At 36.1% G+C, this 21948-nt stretch overlaps 1 protein-coding gene across 1 annotated transcript; it reads left to right on the top strand.

Annotated features, from left to right (window-relative positions):
• Positions 1-4841: 4841 nt before the first annotated feature.
• FZD3 (frizzled class receptor 3) lies at positions 4842-19969 on the top strand. The gene is made up of 6 exons (XM_032216528.1): positions 4842-5030; positions 10298-10494; positions 11823-12840; positions 17099-17247; positions 18237-18470; positions 19756-19969. The coding sequence occupies exons 1-6, from the start codon at positions 4842-4844 to the stop codon at positions 19967-19969; spliced, it is 2001 nt and encodes a 666-aa protein (XP_032072419.1).
• The last annotated feature ends 1979 nt before the right edge of the window (positions 19970-21948 follow it).

The raw sequence follows: 21948 nt of genomic DNA, 5'->3' as shown, positions 1-21948 counted from the left end.
TTTTGGCATATAGCCATAGATATCTTGAGTGATAAAATATGTTCAGGACACAAACCCTGATGCTGTATACTTGTGTCATGGTATAGGATGTAATCTGAGTAAAGAAGTATTTCAATTGAATTGCATCATGATGATGTGACATGTTTCCTCATTTGTTCCCACTTATTCTTATGGAAGTCTGTATATTGATTCCCAAGTTATAATCGTAAAATCAAATGCAATGGCCATACATAACAAAAACAGTTTTGTTACAGAAACATGAATATAAATAATAGTAAATTACAGAAATTTTATTCTAACATTTGTGGCAAAAGTAAATGCAACTAGAAAGTGAAGACTAATGTTACCTTCCTCTTTTCTAAACTATGATTTCTTGGATGTTTCTGTAATTGGTAGAAGGCAGATGGTACATTATTTTGAATAAATTCACAATAAATAATAATCAGTTTTCACCTATATAGAGAACTTTATATTATGCTTGTTATTAATAGCTACTAGATATAATGGTAAATATTACCTGCTATTCCAGATTCATTTTGCTCTTAAATACCACTTTCCGTGAAGAAATGTTAGAAGTAAGGACATTCTTGGTGTCTCTGAATCATAGGATAGTAGATTAGATAATCTCTTTTTGCATCATATGAGAATTCTTATATTATCATATCAGGCTGACTATAGGAAATGATGTTCTAATCATAGATTCCATTCCTTATATGCAGTTTGAAAAATGCTAAAACCATTATGAGAGGATATTTGTCATTCTTAAATTTTTATAACTGTATTAGTAAAAGCATGTGTTGTTCTTTACAGATAATGTCTTTATGTAACAGGCCTTTGTTTAAAGAGCAGTCAAGTATAAATCAGCTTAGCTAGAAGGATTCCTAAAAAGAAGGAAAGACTATCTAACCTTGCCAATAAGTATTTAATAACAGAACAACATTCTAAACTGGCGCAAGAATCCTTCACCATATATATCTTTACTGTATATATAAATACTAGTTTTCTGTTTAAACAGTACTAATTATGTTTGAACATAAACCTCACCTGAAAATAATTGTTGGGTTTTTATTGTTACAGTTAATTCTTTTGGATGATCACTAATTCTAATCATGTGTAAGGGCCAATATATTTCTCTGAAAAAAAGATGTCCTAGTTTACTACCAAAATATATTAAAGAGAGAAGATTCTCTTATTTCAGTGAATCTGAAATAAACTTCTTGCTTTAATGGTAAATTATTAGTTGAAAACTTTATCTATCTATCTATCTATCTATCTATCTATCTAATTGAGGTATTGCACATCTTACTCTCAAATCCTAGTTTTCCTGCCAGATATAGTAATATAGTAAATATAGTAAATAAAATAACTATACTTTTGCCATAACATTTTATTTTAAAAAATCACTATTAATCATGACAAACAAAATTAGCCTAGTACATGTAATATTTATAGTGAAGGGCTATTTAGCATTGAGGACTAAATTTCAGGGGAACATCATTCTATCTCCAAAGTTATGTAAGAAAAATGCAAATATAAGAACTAACATTTAATCTGGCATCTGGTTTCCTGTAGTGATTTACTAGATAGTTTTTGAAAATGCAGCGAGGCTTTGGAAGAAATGTATCCTTTGCTTCTTAAGCCGTTTCTCATATTAGATATCCAATAGTGCAGAATTTGCAGAAAGTAAATTTTTATCTTCCTGTACTAGGATTCCTATAATAAAGCTGAACTCTGAGGGATTCAGGACAGGTAAGCATTGTATCACATAATTATGGAATGTAATGCCATATTATATAGTTTCATATAAACAAATACTACATTCTTATCATTTAGTTATGTTTCATGTTTCCCCTGTCTTCAAAATTTATGTCTAGTATTTTAATTCTGTTTCTTCCACTTTTAGATTTGCTTTCAAAGGAGGAAATTATTATTATATGTGGGTAATCTACAGACTTGGGAAATAAACATAACTAAATGATGAGAATGTGGTGTGCGGTTATATAAAGCTATCTTGGTCATGTTTTGTAAAATTCGTGCTGATTTGTTCCAACCTGCAAATTCTGCTGGAATTGAATTAATTATTCATTTGGCATTTTGCTTAATCTTCTTTGCAATAGCCATGGCTCTTTTTAAGTTGTTCTATCAAACTCATGGCCTGTGGGTCAGATGTGTCATATGCTGGCCATGCCCCCTCGTTTTAGTGAAAGGGAAAAAGTCATGATATGTCATGTGATGACAACGTGACAACGGGAGTTTGACACCCCTGTTCTATAGCCTCTGCAATTCCTTAACTCTCTAGGTTGTATTTCACACACTGAGTATTTTTGATTTTCTTATTACAAATAGTCCTTGAATTATGGCCATAATGGAGCCTGCCCATCACTGTCATAACTTATGATGGCCAGAAAGCAGGTCAATCATATGATCAATCCAATTTTATGACCTTTTTTCTATGGTTCTTAAGCAAATCATTGCACTTGTTAAGCAATGTTGTAGTTGTTTAGTGAATGCCACAGTAGATAAGTCAAACCAATGGTTTGTTATGGATGCGGTTTGCCAAATGCAGAAGTAAATGTTGGTTTTTAGCAAAATCATAATAAAACTTGGGCTGCAAGGGCTGCAAATGGTGTCTAGTTGCTGAGCACCCTAAGTTACAGTCACATAACTTTTGGGGGGGGGGGGATGACGACGACCATCACAACTTTGAATCCAGGTCATAATAATACCTTACAGTAGTGATGGTCAACCTTTTCGGCACCGTGCCAAAACTGGAGTGCGCATACGCTTGCCAGAGCACCAAAACCCAGAAAAGAGCAGCGGGCTGGTGCGCATGCATGTGACGGAACCCGGAAAAGCAGGTGGCCTCCACATGTGTGCCCACAGAGAGCTCTGCGTGCCATCCTGACACAAGTGCCATAGCTTCGCCATCACGGCCTTAGGGTAAGTAATCAGTTATAAGTCAAGGACTAGCTGTTTTCTAGCTTCCTTTTCTCAAATTCTTCAAATTGCTCAAATCTATGCACATTTTCTTTATCCAGATCCGTGCATTTTCCATTTAGCTTTTCCTTTCTTAATGACTTTATTGCTTCATATTTTAAGCTCCAATTCTTCTATGGTTACATCAGATATAGCATATAACAGCTGGATCATTTGGGTCACATTTTAAACAGCTTCATTAATATTTTTAGTGTTTTAGCCACAGTCTTCTTGTTAATTTGATTCATTTTTGCCAAACATATTCTTTTGGCTTCTTTCATTTGGTCTTTGAATTCCCAACTAGGTCTTGATTAGCTAATAGTATTTGCAATTCTTTAGCACTTTTTAAGCATTTTTTTCTCCTTGTTCTTCACTGAAATCAATAGTCTTTTTACTTTCTACTGTATGTCGCTCACTCTGCAAATTGATATTATTCATAGTTCTGAATAAATCTGAATTTGTTTTTCAATTGTTTCCAGTTCAGTATTTATAAAAATTTGTGTTTCAGAATTACACACTTTTGGACCATAAATTATTATTAATTACTAAATGAAAATGTCTTTTCCCCCCCAAAGCTGGTACATTCACTTTTGAAATCTGCATTTCAATGATTCCAATTGGTAGAATCATTCTATAATTGTCTAGTTTTCTTCCTTTGACCAAATTCTTCGTTTTTTATTGCCTTCCAGTAGCCTGTCAACTCCACACCTAGTTGCCTAGCAGGGGGAATTGAACCTTTGAGCATTTGTCAATGAATACCTAGGAGCCATAGCATCCAATGTGACTTTTGTTAATCTGGGCAATAGTTGATCCAGCATGAAATTCAGATTATGTATTCTCACAGCATTGAATGGGGGGGGGGGGGGGTTGTCAGACAGATTTAGTCTGATTCTTCAACTGATATTGTTGCACCTGTTCAGCATAGCCCTTGACATCACTAAAGCATCCAAGCCCTTCCACTATGATGAAGTACTATTTCTTTGGAGGGGACTTTATTTATGATTTGTCATATAGTCAACCCAATGTTTAGACTGGATCTGGTATTTTTAATGAGTGCTTCCCAAGGACCTGGAATAGACAAATGTTTGATAGTAGTAAAGATATCATTCCACGATTGCAAGTAATGTATCTTTCATATATTTGGCATACTTCTAATAAGCAATGAAATTTTATTTATTGCATTTCTATCTCTTATTTATTTAGAAGTTGATGGCAGTGCACAGGAACCTCTCTTCAGTTATTTGTATCCCACCTTGATTATTTTTACAAATAACTCAATGTGGCAAACATATCCTATTTTCCCCATAACAACCCTGTGAGGTGGGTTAGATTCACAGTCTTTTAACCTGTTGTCTTAACCGGTTAGGCACCAAACTGGCTCTTTTGTATCAGATTGTATAAATCTTTCGCCTTTATGTCAATTATATCCCTATGACAATCCTATGAGTAGATTGGGCTACAAAAGAATGTTTTCTCCAAAGCAATTCTTTGTGCTCCATGGTCAGAACTTGAGCGTATATATTTTTAATTATGTCCAGTACTAGTTTGAATTTTAATAAAGTATTTATGTTCTTATCCTTAGATTATTGATAGAAGAAAAAATGCTGTCAACATGGAGTCTGTTTGGGAATGCGGTTAGTCAATAAGTTATGATGATACAGTACAACTTACATGGTGACATGGAAGAAAAAAACAAGACCAAGTATGTTATTAGTGTTTTGGAAATAAAAGTATTCTACTGGACTATGCTAAAAGCTATTAGTGTGAAGAGTTATTCAGTTTCTGAAGAACTTTAAGATAAAAAGTTGAAATATTCAGCAATGTCTGATAAATAATTTGGAGACCCTCATGATTGTTGCAGAAGAATGGCTGTGATTTGGATGATCCATTATCTTTGGCTTTTGGCAGTTCTAGCAAGATGCAGTGGTGGCCACAGTCTATTCTCATGTGAACCCATAATCCTGAGGATGTGCCAAGATCTTCCGTACAATACCACATTTATGCCTAACCTTTTGAATCATTATGATCAACAAACAGCAGCTCTAGCAATGGAAGTAAGTATTTGCATTCAAAATATAAATCAAGATCTTCACTACAGTTGTTCACAATTATTAACAAAGAACAATAAATGTATTTACTACTTTTTTGCTATTTGGAGGTTTTACAAAGCATGAAACCTTCATGAAGGGTCATCACATGTGATATTGTGTTCTCTGGATCCAGTGCGTTTTATTAATATATAAAATTTATTTTTCTATTACCCTATGTGTGATGAGAATTCTTTAAAATAAATATATATAATGTGATTAAAATGACTGTTATGGATTAGGGCAGTAACAGTGGATTTTGAACCAATTGTATTTACTTTCAATAAACTGCTCACGAACAATTTTTGATCTTGAGACATTATAGAGTTAAACAAGTATGTTCTATGCTTTGGTAGAGCATATGCAATTAATAATTGATTGATAATCTTTACAAAAATGTTCTTCAAAGAATATATTTGCAACTAGAATGAAGCTTTTTGAAATTTTCATGGGGGGTTGTAATTGAGGCTGCAAAGATTCTTCTGGACATGTTAACTTATAAGATGATAAAAGTGCTATTAGGGAAAAATGTAGGGGAAGCATTATACATGTTTAAAGATACAAAATAAAACATAATGAGCTATTCCAAATGAAAAATGAAGATATACCCTTTTTGTAGTTCATTAATCAGATCTGTATTCTTTCCAAGAAGGAAGGAGAAATGAAGGAATCTATTATTTTTTCTAATATCCTTCTAGAGCTGTTATAATGTATATCAGTTCCATAAGCATTCTTTTTACACAAAATGAATGGTATAATCTGTAAGAAGCAAGGCAAGAGCTATCTGTTTCCGAGCTAAAGGAAATGATTATGTAAACATAATTCATCCATTTCCCAAAGCTATCAGATATTTGCAAAATATATATTAATTTATAAAAATGGCTGGAAAAAGCCTAGATTTTAAATTTTACAGCATAAATGCATAAAGTCTCTCATTCCTTTGACTTGCAGTAGCCAATGTAAGGTTCAAGGTTTTACTGTTAGCAGTATTTCCTAGTACTGCTTGGGCATCCTCTGCCAAGTCTAGACAGGAGCTGAATTAAAAATTTCAAGTCTGGAGATCTGTGATTTACTTCTAGCTCTAGGCATGAATCCTGATATAATTTAACTTTAGTAAAATGATGTCTGCCTTCCAGTGCTATTTTCTTTTGCTCTTCTTCCTGTGTACTCCCAAAATCAATTCTGGAAGTTCAAAAGACTCTCAGAAATAGAATTTAAGAATGTTCAATTAACCTGCCCCTCTCCCCCCTGCTGTTGCTCCCATGAGTCAGGCAAGGATGGCTGGATGTGGCTCATGGACCATAAAATGCCCGGGTCTGATCTAAGCATATTGCCTTTATTAGGAATATATGTTAATTGGTTATACAGTTGCTTTGCTTCTGTTGCTGCTTGGTTTTTTTTTTTTTGTTGGTTTTTTTTTGTTGGTTTTTTTTGGTATTTTTATTATTTCTGGAACAGTTGGTTCCTTCCTCAATCATTTCTTAGTTTTTGCTATCATGCTATTATCAGCTTCCAGAACTCGATGCCCTTGAGATATCTTATTCCATCTTCCATCTCCCTCAGCAAGCTGAATGGAAGATGGTAAATAAAATATGAAGATTTTATTTCCATAATAATTATATTTTGAAGCAATTTTATATTTAAAGGTTCGCTTTGTTTTAAAATCAATGAGTTAAATTTCTTAGTATTAGAATTAATTCAAAATGTTAAAAAAAAGTCCCTGCGGATTGTATTCCACTAGTCGTTGCAGACTCTAGAGGGCGGTGTGTCAAGGCCATTGAGGCAGCATAGTCCAAAGGCATTTTCATGGTCAAGTGACCAGCATAATGTCATGGAGCACTGTTACCTTCCTACCGAAGTGGTACCTATTTATTTACTTGTATTTGTGTGCTTTCAGACTGCTAGGTTGGCAGGAGCTGGAGCGAGAATGGAAGCTCAGCCCATCATGTGGTGCCCAATTCAAAATGTAGGAGCACTGAATAAGAATATAATTATTTTATTGAAAATCATGAGAAATGTGCACTGCAATTTTAAGTAGCCCAACAGAGTCCTCCACAAACATCCTCCCAAAAAACTATATTTTTTTCAGTTCAAATTCGCTGTGTAACCAACAGCTGAATTTCAACAACAAACTATTAAGAAATAGGGATATACTTTTCTATTGCTTTTTCTTTTAAGCTTTACATATGCATCCAGAATGTCCCTAAAAACCAAAACTTTCCCTATTACATTGGAAATGTGAAAATGTGAGAGTTTCAGTGGAGGACTTTTAAATTATCTGGAACCACAGTGAAAATCTTTAATATTATGAGCCGAGGTGGCGCAGTGGTTAAATGCAGCACTACAGGCTACTTCAGCTGACTGCAGTTCTGCAGTTCGGCTGTTCAAATCTCACCGGCTCAGGGTTGACTCAGCCTTCCATCCTTCCGAGGTGGGTAAAATGAGGACCCGGATTGTTGTTGGGGGCAATATGCTGACTCTGTAAACCGCTTAGAGAGGGCTGAAAGCCCTATGAAGCGGTATATAAGTCTAACTGCTATTGCTATTGCTATTGCTATTATGATAAAAACCCTGTCTATATTTTTCCTTAGTTATTAATCCCTTTAAAGCTCCAACATATGAGTTATTGGAATGGCAGAAAAAAGTAGTTATATCCAGACATAGTGTTAAGTGTTGCCATTGATTTCAGGGGCAGCTTTGCTATTTCATAGCATGCAGACCTGTGCAGTGAAGATGCAGGTTTTTGAATTATTATTCCAGCATAACTCCCTGATAAATCAGAGTAGAAAATATTTGTGTATTTGCCATGATTGCATATTTCATGGTATCTTTGCCTCTCCTGTATACGGTATCTCTTAGTATATTAGCAAGACCCTTTTTCTTTGATAACTGTTCCTATGGTTACCAGCCTTTTGTGGTGTGACAAAGGTTAGTATTCTGATTCCCATGAGCCAAATTATACCCTTTGACTCTACCCTTTTCACACTTCAAACTAAGCTTGGCCTGTGGTAGGCTTGAAATCCTATAAATGCAATGTTCCCATGGTAATAGGTATGGAACACTGAGAGGAGCAGGCAGATTGTGAATAGAACATGCAAATCTTATTAATTTGGATGTAAATAAAGTGGAAGACTTTAAGGTTTTAAAATTCAGTAATTGGTTAGTAGAAAATAACCTTTTCCAAGTTATAAACTCATTTATGTTTTCTGTTTCTTGATTTGGATTAAATTGTTCATGTCAAAGGCGGTGATCAACAGTAAAACAAGTGTTAAACTGAGTTTCTGTTTCTCATTTTGCAAAGAAACTTCCAACTGAAATTCAGAATACATGCAGTTGAAAGGAGGGAGGAGAGAAATTTTGCTTTCCTAGGCATGAGCAGTTGCCATGCATTCAAGAGGAATTATCCATAAGAAATGTGAATTAATTTATATTTTGTACATTATATAATTGATTGTATTTTTGGGCTATATTTTGTCATTTTCTCTCTTAGAGGAAGGGTAAAGGAAGTAGAACATCATGCTACTGGATTTATAATATGAATATTCCCTCTAATCTGTTTAAAATAAATATAAGCATAGGCAAGAATCCTATTGAAATGCAATTCTTATTAAAAAAGCAGAAGAGGTACATAAACTCTATCTTGACACTGATTATAATGGAGCATACTAATTAAAAATTTAAAGAGAAAAACTATTTGAATAAAGCTCCCTTTGCCCTCTTATTAGAAGCAGCCTTTTGCTGCTAGCTGCTTATATATATAAATGCTTTTCTTTGCATGATATATTTTTTTAAATTTCAAGCTAAAGGTATTATTAAAACATTCCTTCTCTTTCTCTCCCTTATCTTCTAGTATTTCATATTGTTGATCCTCTCCCCCATTAAACTTGTGAACCCCATGCTGTTTTTGTAAGGATTCTCTATTGTAATAATTTATGAAATTTTAGTTCATAATATATTGCTTCTGGCTTCAAGTTAAAATCTGGTCATTGAATTAATCCTTTTCTGAAATCTTGCATTTAAAGTACTGAAAGAGTAGGAGACTGATAAAATTACTTTCTGCATATAGGTACTTACTTATTCAGAATTTGCATTACTCTAATAATATGCATTCACTGGGAATATTGGCTGTCATTGGGAGTGCTGACAGCTTGTCTTCCAGTGCCTCTTTGTCTAGACATTGTATAATAATATTGGGATATGAAATTGAGATACTGCCTGCATCTGATTTGCATCTTTCCTCCAAATAATTCTAGATACCATACATGTTATTACATCCTCAAAAATTCTGAAATGACCAAACTAACAGGGAATTATTTGTTCAAGCATCACCAAATGGGTTTTTTTGTTAGTCATTTCAGTCAATATTCTAATCCATTATCAGTACAATATTTTCTTCATCTATGTTTGCAGTTGTATCATATTTGTTTTTCAAGCAATATTCAATGCAGTATTATTGCCTTGTTTTTCTTTTACTTTTCCCCACGTCTTTTCTCTAAGTTCTCTATGTAATATGATACTGAATACACTATCTAAACATTTAATATTTGTATCTGTTTTCTAAAGAATTCTTAACCTGAATGTGAATACTGGTTATATATATATATATATATAATATTGCCAAAGAAGGGTAGAATCCTTTGTAATGTTAAAATTATTTCCTATCTAGAATAAGCTGATATTTTAAGTGTGCAATATTTTCGGTGTACATTTTGAGTTAATTTGGACTGGATATACAGCATTGAATAGTTGGGAGTATAAATCCAGTACTGCCCAAAATGTAATAAGTTCACATACAAACACACATATCAACAAAAGGAGGTTTGTGTCTGAGTGTGTAGCATTTCCCTGTCTGGCTGCTTTATCAATATATCTCATGAAAGCCTATTATATTACTAATGTATCATGATGCCCTCCGCAAGTCACGTTTTTGCCCTCCCAGGCCCCCAGAAGAACTCTGCAGGCCAAAAGCAAGTGCGTTTTTGCATGCAGAGCCCTACAAAGTGCTTCAGGGGGGGCAGGTAGAGCAAAAAATGTGATGCACGGAGGCAAAAAAAAGTTTTTTTTTGTTTTCCTCCTGTAAATTTAGGTGTATCTTATAGTCCGAAAAATACGGTATATTATTTTACCTGTTTTCGCAAACCTGTGTAAGGATTCTGAGAAATCAGAGTACACAATATAGAATTTGGTTGTTGAAATATTGGCCCAGAACCACTTATTTTTACTTCTTTTTATAGCCATTTCATCCTATGGTTAACCTTGATTGTTCCCGAGACTTTCGACCATTCCTATGTGCTCTCTATGCTCCTGTTTGCATGGAATATGGTAGAGTCACCCTCCCATGTCGCAGAATTTGTCAACGAGCATATAATGAATGTTCAAAGCTCATGGAGATGTTTGGTGTGTCTTGGCCTGAAGACATGGAATGCAACAGGTGAGTGAATCCTCAAGATTTGTGTTTATTAAAATTACTACTTAAAATTATTATTACATTAAAATTACCTACTATGTAATGTTTTTTCAAGATATATTTTCAGACAACATGTCATGTGCCTGTGATATTTTCTTGGGTATAAAACCAGTCCTGAGCTCCCTGTTCTCATATATATATACAAAGCTATATTTTCAAACTTGAAAAGTTTTACATTAGTTTTTAATCAATCATGTTTTCCAGCCCATCCTAAGCACAGTTTCTTTAGAGAATTTATTACAAACTCTGGTGAATGCTTTCGAAGGGCACTGCTAGGCTGCCTTTGTCAAAACTGAAAGCAGCTTCTACATAGGAGTACCACTTGTATAGAAGCCTCTTCTGGCTTTTGAAAGTGACAGATAGAAGTCAAATATAAACTTGAAACCAATTACATTGGCCTTTATTTCAATGAAAAGGAATATGTAACTTCCACAGTACAAATTACTGAGGGAAATCATGCTTACAGACTATTGCAGCCCAGTTATTAGATTTCAGAATTAAAATCTGAAAACTATGGGGTAGAATATTTAGTAGAGTTGAAAGATGTTGTATAAGTACTAAGACAAAACTGAAAAAAGAATGCAATAAATTAATGAAAAATACAGGAGCAGAAGTATAGGAATACATCTGTGCTATTTATATGCTTAATTAGGAGAAATATATCTTGATTAGATATAATTGGATAAACAGTGATATATTACTATTTCAGATATTTATACATTATGCTGACTTTTAATAACAATGTGTTTTGCTTAAGGACCCTGTTTTGCTGAAGGACCCAGATTGTGTAAGGCAAGGCATTCCAGATTTGTTTTTGAAGTGTTTGCACTCTAAAATTGAAGACAGTAAAAGCTGCCATGGACATGGCAAATGCCAAAGCCTTACCTGGCCACAAAAATATTAACACAAAGCAGTAGCATTTTTCTATTATTCATTTAAATGTTTTAAGATGGTTGGTTAATTGATTGATTGATTGATTGATTGTTTTTCTTTGTTAGCTACAAAAATTCTCTTTGATTATGTACAGGATAAAGGCAGTTGACTATCATAGTTAATATGAAATCTTCAGATATAAGCCTCTGAAAAGAAGCTGGTATTTACAGTTGGATATATGAAATTATTAATCTAAAATTTGTATAAGAATTTGTTTTCTATCCATAGAACCCTATAATTTAATTTTATTTCTTTTTAGACTGTTCCTTCAAATCAATTATTTTTTAAAGAACCAGAACAGGCAGAAATACTTGCTTATATTTAAAAATTATTACAAGTCCTTTGGTCTTGCTTTCTAGGTTCCCAGACTGTGATGAGCCTTACCCTCGCCCCATTGACCTCAATGTAATTGGGGACCCAACAGAAAAAGCAACAGTGGAAGTGCAAAGAGACTATGGTTTTTGGTGCCCTCGAGAACTGAAAATAGACCCTGATCTGGGCTACACATTCCTGCGGGTACGGGACTGCTCTCCTCCTTGTCCAAATATGTACTTTAGACAAGAAGAACTTTCTTTCGCACGATACTTCATTGGTGTGATCTCCATTGTCTGCCTTTCCGCTACCTTGTTCACTTTCTTGACTTTCCTGATTGATGTCACAAGGTTTCGCTATCCAGAAAGACCCATAATCTTCTATGCTGTTTGTTACATGATGGTGTCCCTCATTTTCTTCATTGGCTTTTTGCTAGAGGACCGGGTTGCCTGCAATGCCTCTGGCCCTGCCTCTTACAAGGCTTCCACAGTGACACAGGGCTCTCACAATAAAGCATGCACCATGCTTTTCATGGTACTGTATTTCTTTACCATGGCTGGGAGCGTTTGGTGGGTGATCCTTACCATTACTTGGTTTTTGGCAGCTGTCCCAAAATGGGGTAGTGAAGCTATTGAGAAGAAAGCCCTCCTCTTCCATGCTAGTGCATGGGGCATCCCTGGAACCCTTACCATCATTCTCCTAGCTATGAATAAAATAGAAGGTGATAACATCAGTGGCGTGTGTTTTGTTGGCCTTTACGATGTAGATGCCTTGAGATACTTTGTTCTTGCTCCTCTCTGCCTGTATGTGGTGGTTGGAGTTTCTTTGCTACTTGCTGGCATCATTTCTTTAAATCGGGTTCGTATTGAAATTCCCTTAGAGAAGGAAAACCAGGACAAGTTGGTGAAATTTATGATTCGGATTGGCGTCTTCAGTGTACTGTATCTTGTGCCACTCTTGGTTGTTATTGGCTGCTATTTCTATGAACAAGCTTACCGAAGTGTGTGGGAGACAACATGGATTCAAGAAAGGTGCAAGGAATATCACATACCCTGCCCTTACCAGGTAAGTGAGCCTATCTCTTAAATCATTTCTTTATGGTCAATTCCTTTCGTGTCCCTCAAGGCAGAAAGTATGCTGTTTTTTCTATAACTTTGATACCAGTCTCCTGCAATATATTTATCAAGTAAAAACATACTATCTGGCATAATTAGCTGACTAGAAATATGACTCAGAAGAAATCCAGTTTTATAAACTGAAAATTGAAATTGAGATTTGAACATAAATGTGAATTTTTAGAAGGTATGATTTTCAGAGAAAGAATCATTCGGTATATTTTTTTTAAAAAGATATATTTTTATTATTTTAAATGCCCTGAAATAAAAAGTCCTTCAGTTAAGAAATGGGGATATTAAAATAATTTCAATACACTAGGCACTAAGCATGTCCATATAGAATTGCACACAGTACTTTTCTGTAGGTTTATGTTGTAAAGATAGACATCTAAGCACTTGCCAAACATGAAAAATGATCAGAAGTACACACTGAACATGCTAAGTGACTGTTAGGGCGAAATACACACCAGTATGAAATGAAGAGGATGGTTTATTGAACAGAAGCAATCTTTATTATAGTATCTTGAATAGAGTTTATTCAGAAGAATGAATTGCAATTGCTTTGCTATTAAATGCCTTTTCTTTTAAGCTGATAAACTGCTGTTATGAGGTGGTAAATAAGATTCTGGAATAATAGTGCTTTCTTTTGTGTGTATCTCACTAGGTCGTATTTGAAAAAAGAGTCATGTGTAATAGATTCCCAACTTTGGCATTCCAGTCTCCAATCATATTTTATTTGCATTTTCTTTCACTGTTCATTAACATAAAACATGTCAACCACCTCTTCTAGTTTGGTATTCCAATGTAATAAACTGAATATAATGATGCTGTAGTGTAGTCTTTTGTGACTGAAATTTGTGGAAAAAAAAGTGTCAAAAATACTTTTGATAATATCCAAAGAAATTATATTCAAGCAATAGTAATCTATGTGGTTGCTAGTAGTTGGAAACAACTTAATGGCAGATTGTTTTATCTATCTATCTATCTATCTATCTATCTATCTATCTATCTATCTATCTATCTATCAATCATTCTTCCTTTATTTTTATAAATAACTCAAGACAGCTCCTTCTTTCTCCTCATATTTTCCCCACAACAACAACCCTGTGAGATGTGTTGGTCTGAAAGAGAGCGGTTGGCCCAAAATCACCCAACTGGCTTTCATGCCTAAGGTGGGACTGGAACTCCAGGCCAAAACCAAAACTATGGCTTAGAATAGTACTTAGAAACTCAGTATCTGTCTTGCTTGAAATGTAGATTGTATTGGTCTATTTCATGTTTCTGATCACTAGATCTGGGTTAGTTCTTGGGCATACTCCTTTTAACTATGCAGAATAGCACATAAGTAAATGACGATTCTGGGGATTTTTTAAATTTATGACATTTATATAATCATATCACAATGAAGTGACAATAGGCAGCTTGTTAAAAACTGCAATTAAAAGATATCAACAGTATTATTAACAATAAGATAATGGAGCCAGTCTCACCTTATGTGGGATGAAGTTTTACAGGGTGGATGCCATGGCAAAAAAAAAAAAGCATGTCTCTTGGGTCCTGCCAGATTGAAACACTTTTACAGATGGGTTCCACATCATATCTATTCTGCGGACCTGATGAAATAGGTAGATATAGGTGGAAGAAAGTGATCCCTCAAATAACCCAGTCCATGCCCTGAAAGTCTTTAAAGAGCATTCGGCGACTTCAGCTTGTCCAGAATGCAGCCGCGCGAGCGATCGTGGGTGCACCTCGGTTCACCCACGTAACACCTATCCTCCGCGAGCTGCACTGGCTGCCTATTGGTCTCCGGATACGCTTCAAGGCGCTAGTCGTCACTTATAAAGCCCTTCATGGTATTGGATCTGGGTACTTGAGAGACCGCCTGCTGCCAATTACCTCCACTAGACCGATTCAGATCCCACAGATTAGGCCTCCTCCGAATTCCATCTGCCGCGAGTGTCGACTGGCGACTACCCGGAGGAGAGCCTTCTCTGTGGCTGCTCCGACCCTCTGGAACGAACTCCCCATGGAGATTTGAACCCTCACCACCCTCCAGGCCTTCCGCAAAGCCCTTAAAACCTGGCTGTTCCGACAGGCCTGAGGCTAAAGAACTGTTGCCCCCGTCTCGAATTGGTATGACTGTTGTGTGTTTTTAACTATGCATTGTTTTGTGTTGTTTTAATTTTTTGTTTGTATCCCCCTTCCCTGGTTGAGTTGTGAGCCGCCCTGAGTCCCCTTCGGGGGAAAAGGGCGGCATATAAATAAAATCAACATTCAACATTCAAAGGTAAAAAAACATCACCTTGAATTGAACCCAAAAGTAAACTGACAACCAATGGCACTCAAAGAGCAGGAATGTAATGTGCTGTTCTAAGGGGAAGACATAATTGTCTGTGCCACTGCATTTTGCATCAGCTGAATCTTCTAGAAGCTATCCACCGGCAACTCCATGTAGAGAAGATTCTAACAGTCCACTTGAGGGGTGATCAGGGCATAAGTGACTGTAAGCAGAGCGTACTGGTCCAGCAATAGGCACAATTAGCAAACAACATGAAGCTTGCAGAAGCCCTTCTTGCTCCAAATTGCATACCAGGTCTGTTTGAGACAGTGCTGGGAAGAAAGGTGCCTATGGAGGGATAGTGTTGTGATGGACTATAGTGAAATAGCAATTTTTCAGGAAGGAGGTATAGCACATTCCAAGGAGAGGGATGAGACAAGAGGCCATACAACCATAGAGCTTGATAGGAGACAGAGGAAGAGAATTAGGATAGCCACTCCCTAGAATCTGTCAGGGTATGGGATAAGGTTTAACCTGGCTAAATTCTGTTTATTGAGTATAAAGAAATAAAGAACTGAACTTTGGCTGGATTGTTCTATGTTATTCTTGGACTGAGGCTGACAAGTGAATCCTATAGAGTCCAAAGAGACATAATCCCTGAGCTAGAGGGTGCAAATACCAAGAGCCACTCAGTTTTGCCAGGGTTTAGCTGAACTCTTGTTCTTCATCCCCACAGCCTCCAGTCATTGGAATAGAACATCAATAGTGTTTTTTAAGTCATCAGGGACAGAAAAGTATATTACATGCAGATGATACCACTCTCCATGGTGATGGATGATCTCATCCATGGCTTAATGTAAATTTTTGTCTTGTGCTTTACTTTTTATATTAAGAATTAAGCTTCCTAGTCTAGCGGATTATTTTTCTCTTGATATGAAGCATCACAGTCTAAATTAGGGACTATTTGATCCAAAGACATTCTTTTTTTATATGTAGAGTTATTCTTCAGGGATAAATAATTAAAGAATCTCAGATTATAATTGTTCACTTTCTCTCACCATCTGGTCTGTTCTATTATGTCATTTAAATTATTGATAAAGGAGCTAAAGGAAGCAGCTACGATTTGAAATTTGAGAAATCAAAAATCCAGCAAACCACCTAGCTTTTAATGGCTACACAGAATGTTTGTCTTTGTACATTGTACAATACCAATTGCAGAAATAGAGGTCAAACTATAGCACTGCATTTTTAGATGAGTTCCTATCCCATCATGTCAACAAAGTTCAATAGTCACTACACTGATTAACCATTTCTTGATGCCCTTCTCTAATATCTTCAATGCCACATTGCCCTGAAACCATAAGAGATTCAGACAACGTTGACAAAGCTGGAAGTTTGAAAAAACTCCAGATTTCTACCTACAGGCAGTCCAGCTCCCTCTTCTTCAAGAAGAGGAAATATATTTACGAAATATTGCTCAAGCACAAAAATAATTAATATAAATGAGAAGCTTGCAAATAAGAAATCCATGTAGACCTTTTTGTAGAGCATAAGAACAACTGCCTTTTTCTCACTAATTTAATACCATTCTCAATCCAGCAGTGATTACTAAATTAATTGTACAAATTAAAATGAAGGTATTGGGAACACTATTTCAAGAAAACAGCCCTTTTCCTAGCAGGGATATAGGGTTTTCTTTGGGTAGTGATACATAAACTTATTACCCAATCACAACAGGGACATTTAAATTGACTTAAAGTGATTTATCTACATCTGGATAAGAAGGACTTTCCAATAAGCAGCTTTGGATAATAAAGGAAAAAGTTTGGGTACACCTGGGTCTATAGTAATTATTTTTAAATGACTTAATACCTAGAACTGTATCTGTGCAGCCCTTTCTCTGCTTGTTACACTTGCCTCTTTTTTATAGGTTACCCAGATGAGTCGACCGGACCTGATCCTCTTCCTTATGAAATATCTGATGGCCCTCATAGTAGGAATCCCATCAGTCTTTTGGGTTGGAAGTAAAAAGACTTGCTTTGAATGGGCCAGCTTTTTTCATGGGCGCAGGAAAAAAGAGTGAGTTGAAGTCCATATACTTGGAAGGTGGGGAAGGTTGAAATATATGAGAAGCCAAATCTGTCTTTTCTAGTTGATATGTTAAACCAAAGTCCATAAATGTCATACCTGGCTATTTGCACTACTTGTGCTTTCAGAATTAAAAATGAAGCCAGAAACACCTTTTAACTATAAACTTGATTTTAGGAGGTATGCAGCTCTACCCCATTAGTTGAACTCTTCTGCCTGGGAAATACATTTTCCATTGATTTTAGTTCCTGAGCTTGTTTCCCCTCCTCAGTTCCAAAATCATCTGTTTTGGATTTATGGGTAAAAAAAAGCGTCAAGTTGCCATATACTGATGACATTGCATTCCAAAACTGAAGGTGACTTTCCTTTATGAGCTATAAATGTTAATAACATGGGCAATAAAACCATGGTGATGCATTATTGCAGTATTGAATGCAATATTGCAGGCTAACTCTGCCCACAATCTGGAGTTCAATCCTAATGTACTTGAGGATGACTCAGCCTTCCATCCTTCCAAGGTTGGTAAAATGAGGACCCAAATTGTTGGGGGCAATATGCTGGCTCTGTAATATTGTTAATATTAAGTGTCTGCATTACTTCCCAGGACCAATTTGCCAGATACAATTAAACCCTAACCCATAATATCATGCCTCCCCAAAGCTTATTATATTGCTTAGATGGCAGTTAGTATACAGCAGCCATGTGGCATGACCAAATTGTGCCCAATAATAGCTTATATCTGTTTGGTGGTTGCAATATTCTGGGAATGATACAATGCAACTGCTGTAATTGTAGTGTTAATTTTTAACCACTTTCAACCTTCTGTCATACATTGCCTTCATTTTAAATGATATACAGTAGATGTAACAGAAATATGCACTTCTGAATTCAGTATAGTCAGAACTTTTTGTTGCCTGGCTTCTTCTACATGCTGCTGTTTCCATTTATCATTTGGTGTTAAACTGATTTATATTTACCAGGGTTGTTAATGAGAGTCGACAAGTGCTTCAGGAACCCGACTTTGCTCAGTCTCTCTTGAGAGATCCAAATACACCCATAATTCGCAAATCCAGAGGGACTTCAACCCAAGGGACTTCTACTCATGCCTCCTCGACACAATTGGCTATGATGGATGACCAACGAAGCAAAGCAGGCAGTGTGCATAGCAAAGTCAGTAGCTACCATGGCAGCTTGCATAGGTCACGAGATGGCAGGTGAGAACATTAAAATATTATCCTGTAAATACATAAGCAGAGTATAAAAAATTCTTATCAAAGCCAGGGCAGAATGAATTCAAGGAAAATGATTGAGTCAAAGTTCTTAATGAAAAGTTATATGCAGTTATTCTTTCTTCTACCTACTCTATGCTAATTTGAAATAAAATTTAGCAAGTTGTTTTCTAGGGCTTAAATTGTCTTTCTCTAACCTGGTATATTCCTAATATAAGTTCATTGTGAACGTCTGAAACATATCTAGAGGACATGATTTGAGGAAGTCAGTTTTTGGTTGAGCTTCTGTCACAAGATCTCCACATTTAGAGAAATTCAGTACAAATTACCGTGTTTCCCTGAAAATACGACCTGTCCTGAAACTAATGCCTTGCCACATTTTTCACGTGGGCAAAAATACAAGCCCACCCCCAAAAATAAGCCCCCCTTACATTGCTTGCCGCCTTCGGGATACTGCTAGGTTGGGGAGTGGCGTTCTGCCTGCCCGGAGGGGGGAGTTACCGGACGGCTGCTCCCTTGCAAACTGGCTCCCGAACAGCCTCAGGCGAAGCAGCCATGAGGTGACCATGCTCACGAGCGGCTGCCCGGCAAACCCCTTCTCCAGCCGGGCAGAGCGCCATTCTCCCCAGCTCCCGCAGCTTGGCACATTCGGGATACCCCCTAGGTCAGTGCATGGAGCTCTACCTGGCTGGAGGGGGGGGGGGGTTGCACGAGCATAACTTCTCTGGTTTCCAAACTCCAAAACTTGGCTGCCGAGTCTTCCAGCAGCGGCCGCTCTAGGAGTGCGCTCTGTGGTTGTGGGTTAGCTGCTGGAAGACTCTCTGTCTGGAAGACACTCTGGCAGCCGGCCCACAATCAAAACAATAAGCCCTCCCCCTATAATAAGCCCAAGGCCATATTTCATGGGGCAAAAGTAAATAACACCCTATCTTATTTTTGGGGAAACACGGTAGGAAGTCAAATGCTGTAATTCTTAGCAATTCCATTCTGTAATATTTTCAGTGATATATAACTAATTAATGAGGGCAATCATGTCTAGAGCATTTTATAACCATTCCAGGGTGCAAGTTATATATATATCCCACCCAGTTGCTTATTAAATATAAACTATTTTTACTGAAAACTGATAGTATTGCAAATGAAAATATTTGGATTAAACTGCAGTACATCTAAATTTTGCTTATCTAATGTATATATTTGGGAGATAATTTAAATATTTTCAAGGTATATGTGTCTGTATTACTAAAACAGATACGTCTTTATGAATTAGATATACCCCCTGCAGTTACCGTGGAATTGAAGATCGACTACCTCATGGCAGTATGTCCCGATTGACTGACCACTCCAGGCATAGCAGTTCCCATCGGCTCAATGATCAGTCACGTCACAGTAGCACCAGAGACCTCAGTGGAAATCCAGTAACTCACATAACTCATGGCACCAGCATGAACCGAGTTATTGAAGAGGATGGGACCAGCGCTTGATCTGCACTTCTTTTCCCATCTCACACTTATTTTTAAATGAACGTCATCCATTTCTTATCAAAATAATATATCAGCTTTTACTCCTCTTATCAGCCAGAATGGCACCCAGTTCGGTCAGTACCTTTTTCCTGTAGCTCAAGATTTCTTAGGAAGATTGCCTCTAAGCAAGTCTGTTGTTGATCAAGTCTACAAGTTAACGGTGGATGCATTTAAGATTGGCTACTATAATTATTTGTTGATATTTTCCCCATCTTTTCTAAAAATCCCTATGCATCTATAAGTGTCAGAAGGCTCTATGAAAAGTTTCTCAAAATAGAAGACTGGATTGGCTTTTTTGTGGAGGGAGATATCTGTTTTGCTTTTTTCCATTCTAATAAAATAATAAACTAGTTAGTTATTCTCCAGTGGCACAGAATGTAGGCTGCATATTAAAAGCTGTATAGAGGGCATCAGAGATTATTAGTGAATGCACTGGAAATACATCAAAGGGGGGAGGGATAGCAAAAGTCTTAATATTGTTGGCTCTTAAGTTAAATTCTGGTCTTGGTGGAGAGGGAGGGAGTTTATCAACATTTAGTGTAAAGTTTCTTGTATGGTTTGTGTTTTGGTAGAAAATATTCCAATTTACTACTAGTTTTCAAAGAAAAGCAAAGTGAAGTTGGTTCTTAATTATCAAACTGAATTCAACACCTTCAGCATTCTCACTGAATAGGAGAGAAATTGATTTCTTAATATAGCAATTAATGTAGCCTTTAGGAATATTAAGAAAATTCCCACATGCTTCAATTCTTTCAGCATCAGTGCCTTGAACGGTTCTTCCTATATCTATTTTAGGACATTTTGGGAGGAAAGAGTTAATGGCCTCTTTCAAAGAATCTGAGATTTTTTTTTTGAGAAATGAAGGGCAAGAAGATCTATAAAATAATAAGTACTTTGAATTTATCCTGTTTATGAAGAATATTTGCTGAGCCCTGCAGTTAGCCATTGAGGAGAAAATGTTGAATTAGATCATTTTCAGTTCCAAACTCAAGATATGCATATGGAAACCAGAAGAACAAATGCAGCCAAACTCTTCAGTGTTCATATTGTAAGAAGCTTTTTGGATTCAACAGCCCAATTGCGAAGCACTAGCTTTCAATTTATTATTTCAAAGTTCTTTGATATTTAGGGACCAATTCAAGATTAACAGCAGTGAGACTATAATTCCAGAATAGGGATTTTTCTAATTTGAAGATGCAAGTCAAAATATATTGTACAAGACAATAAGACCAGTTAAATAGAATGAGTTTTACCTCCAAGTTAAAAGTACAAACAATGAGTTCTTAACTGCAGTGTAAACCAGCTATAGTTTTGTATTCATTCACACTTATGAATGATATGCACATGAGCAATTTAAATATGCAAACCTACAGTTCTTAATTAAAACATTGCCCATGCTTGTCTTGGACAGTGAACTTGATTTTTCTAAGGCAGCTATTGGCATGAGTTAAGGAAGCACTTGTGTGTGTTTAAATCTACCTCATCTATTGCTCTAATACTACTGCTGGAAGATTGTTCTGCTTCTTTTTCTTAAAATGCGCCCTCCCTTATATCAACTTTTTATATATATAATGGAGAACAAATATGCTAATTATCTGAATTTAATGACAAATCATTTCATTCTTGGTTCATCAAGAAAAGTAACCGATGCTGAAATACTTTGGAGCTATAAGAAATAGGCTTAGTATTATTTTAAATTCTAATTTATAAATTGTGAGGTGCCAGATCAGCAGCTTTGTAACTTGATTAGGTACTTTAAATCAATTGGGATCAAGCTAATGTTAATTATGAGAATATAATTATGAGGAAGCCTGAACAGCATCCAAACCATGGTAAGCAAGGATTTTTTTTCTGTTCTTGTTCTAGCAAAATTTGCAGTATTTGCATTTCAAGAGAAATATTAATATCAAGGGAGTTTTCCATAAAATGTAAATATAATG

The sequence above is a fragment of the Thamnophis elegans genome, chromosome 4 (genome assembly GCF_009769535.1).
Source record: "Thamnophis elegans isolate rThaEle1 chromosome 4, rThaEle1.pri, whole genome shotgun sequence".
Lineage (NCBI taxonomy): Eukaryota > Metazoa > Chordata > Lepidosauria > Squamata > Colubridae > Thamnophis > Thamnophis elegans.
This window is presented reverse-complemented; position numbering and strand designations above follow the sequence as displayed.

Bases quoted from the DNA above. Each gene is read 5' to 3' on its own strand.
- FZD3 (XM_032216528.1), top strand. From the start codon at position 4,842: ATGGCTGTGATTTGGATGATCCATTATCTTTGGCTTTTGGCAGTTCTA. The intron at 10,495-11,822 runs GTGAGTGAATCC...CTTGCTTTCTAG, and splicing joins GAAGACATGGAATGCAACAG to GTTCCCAGACTGTGATGAGC. The intron at 17,248-18,236 runs GTGAGTTGAAGT...TATATTTACCAG, and splicing joins CATGGGCGCAGGAAAAAAGA to GGTTGTTAATGAGAGTCGAC.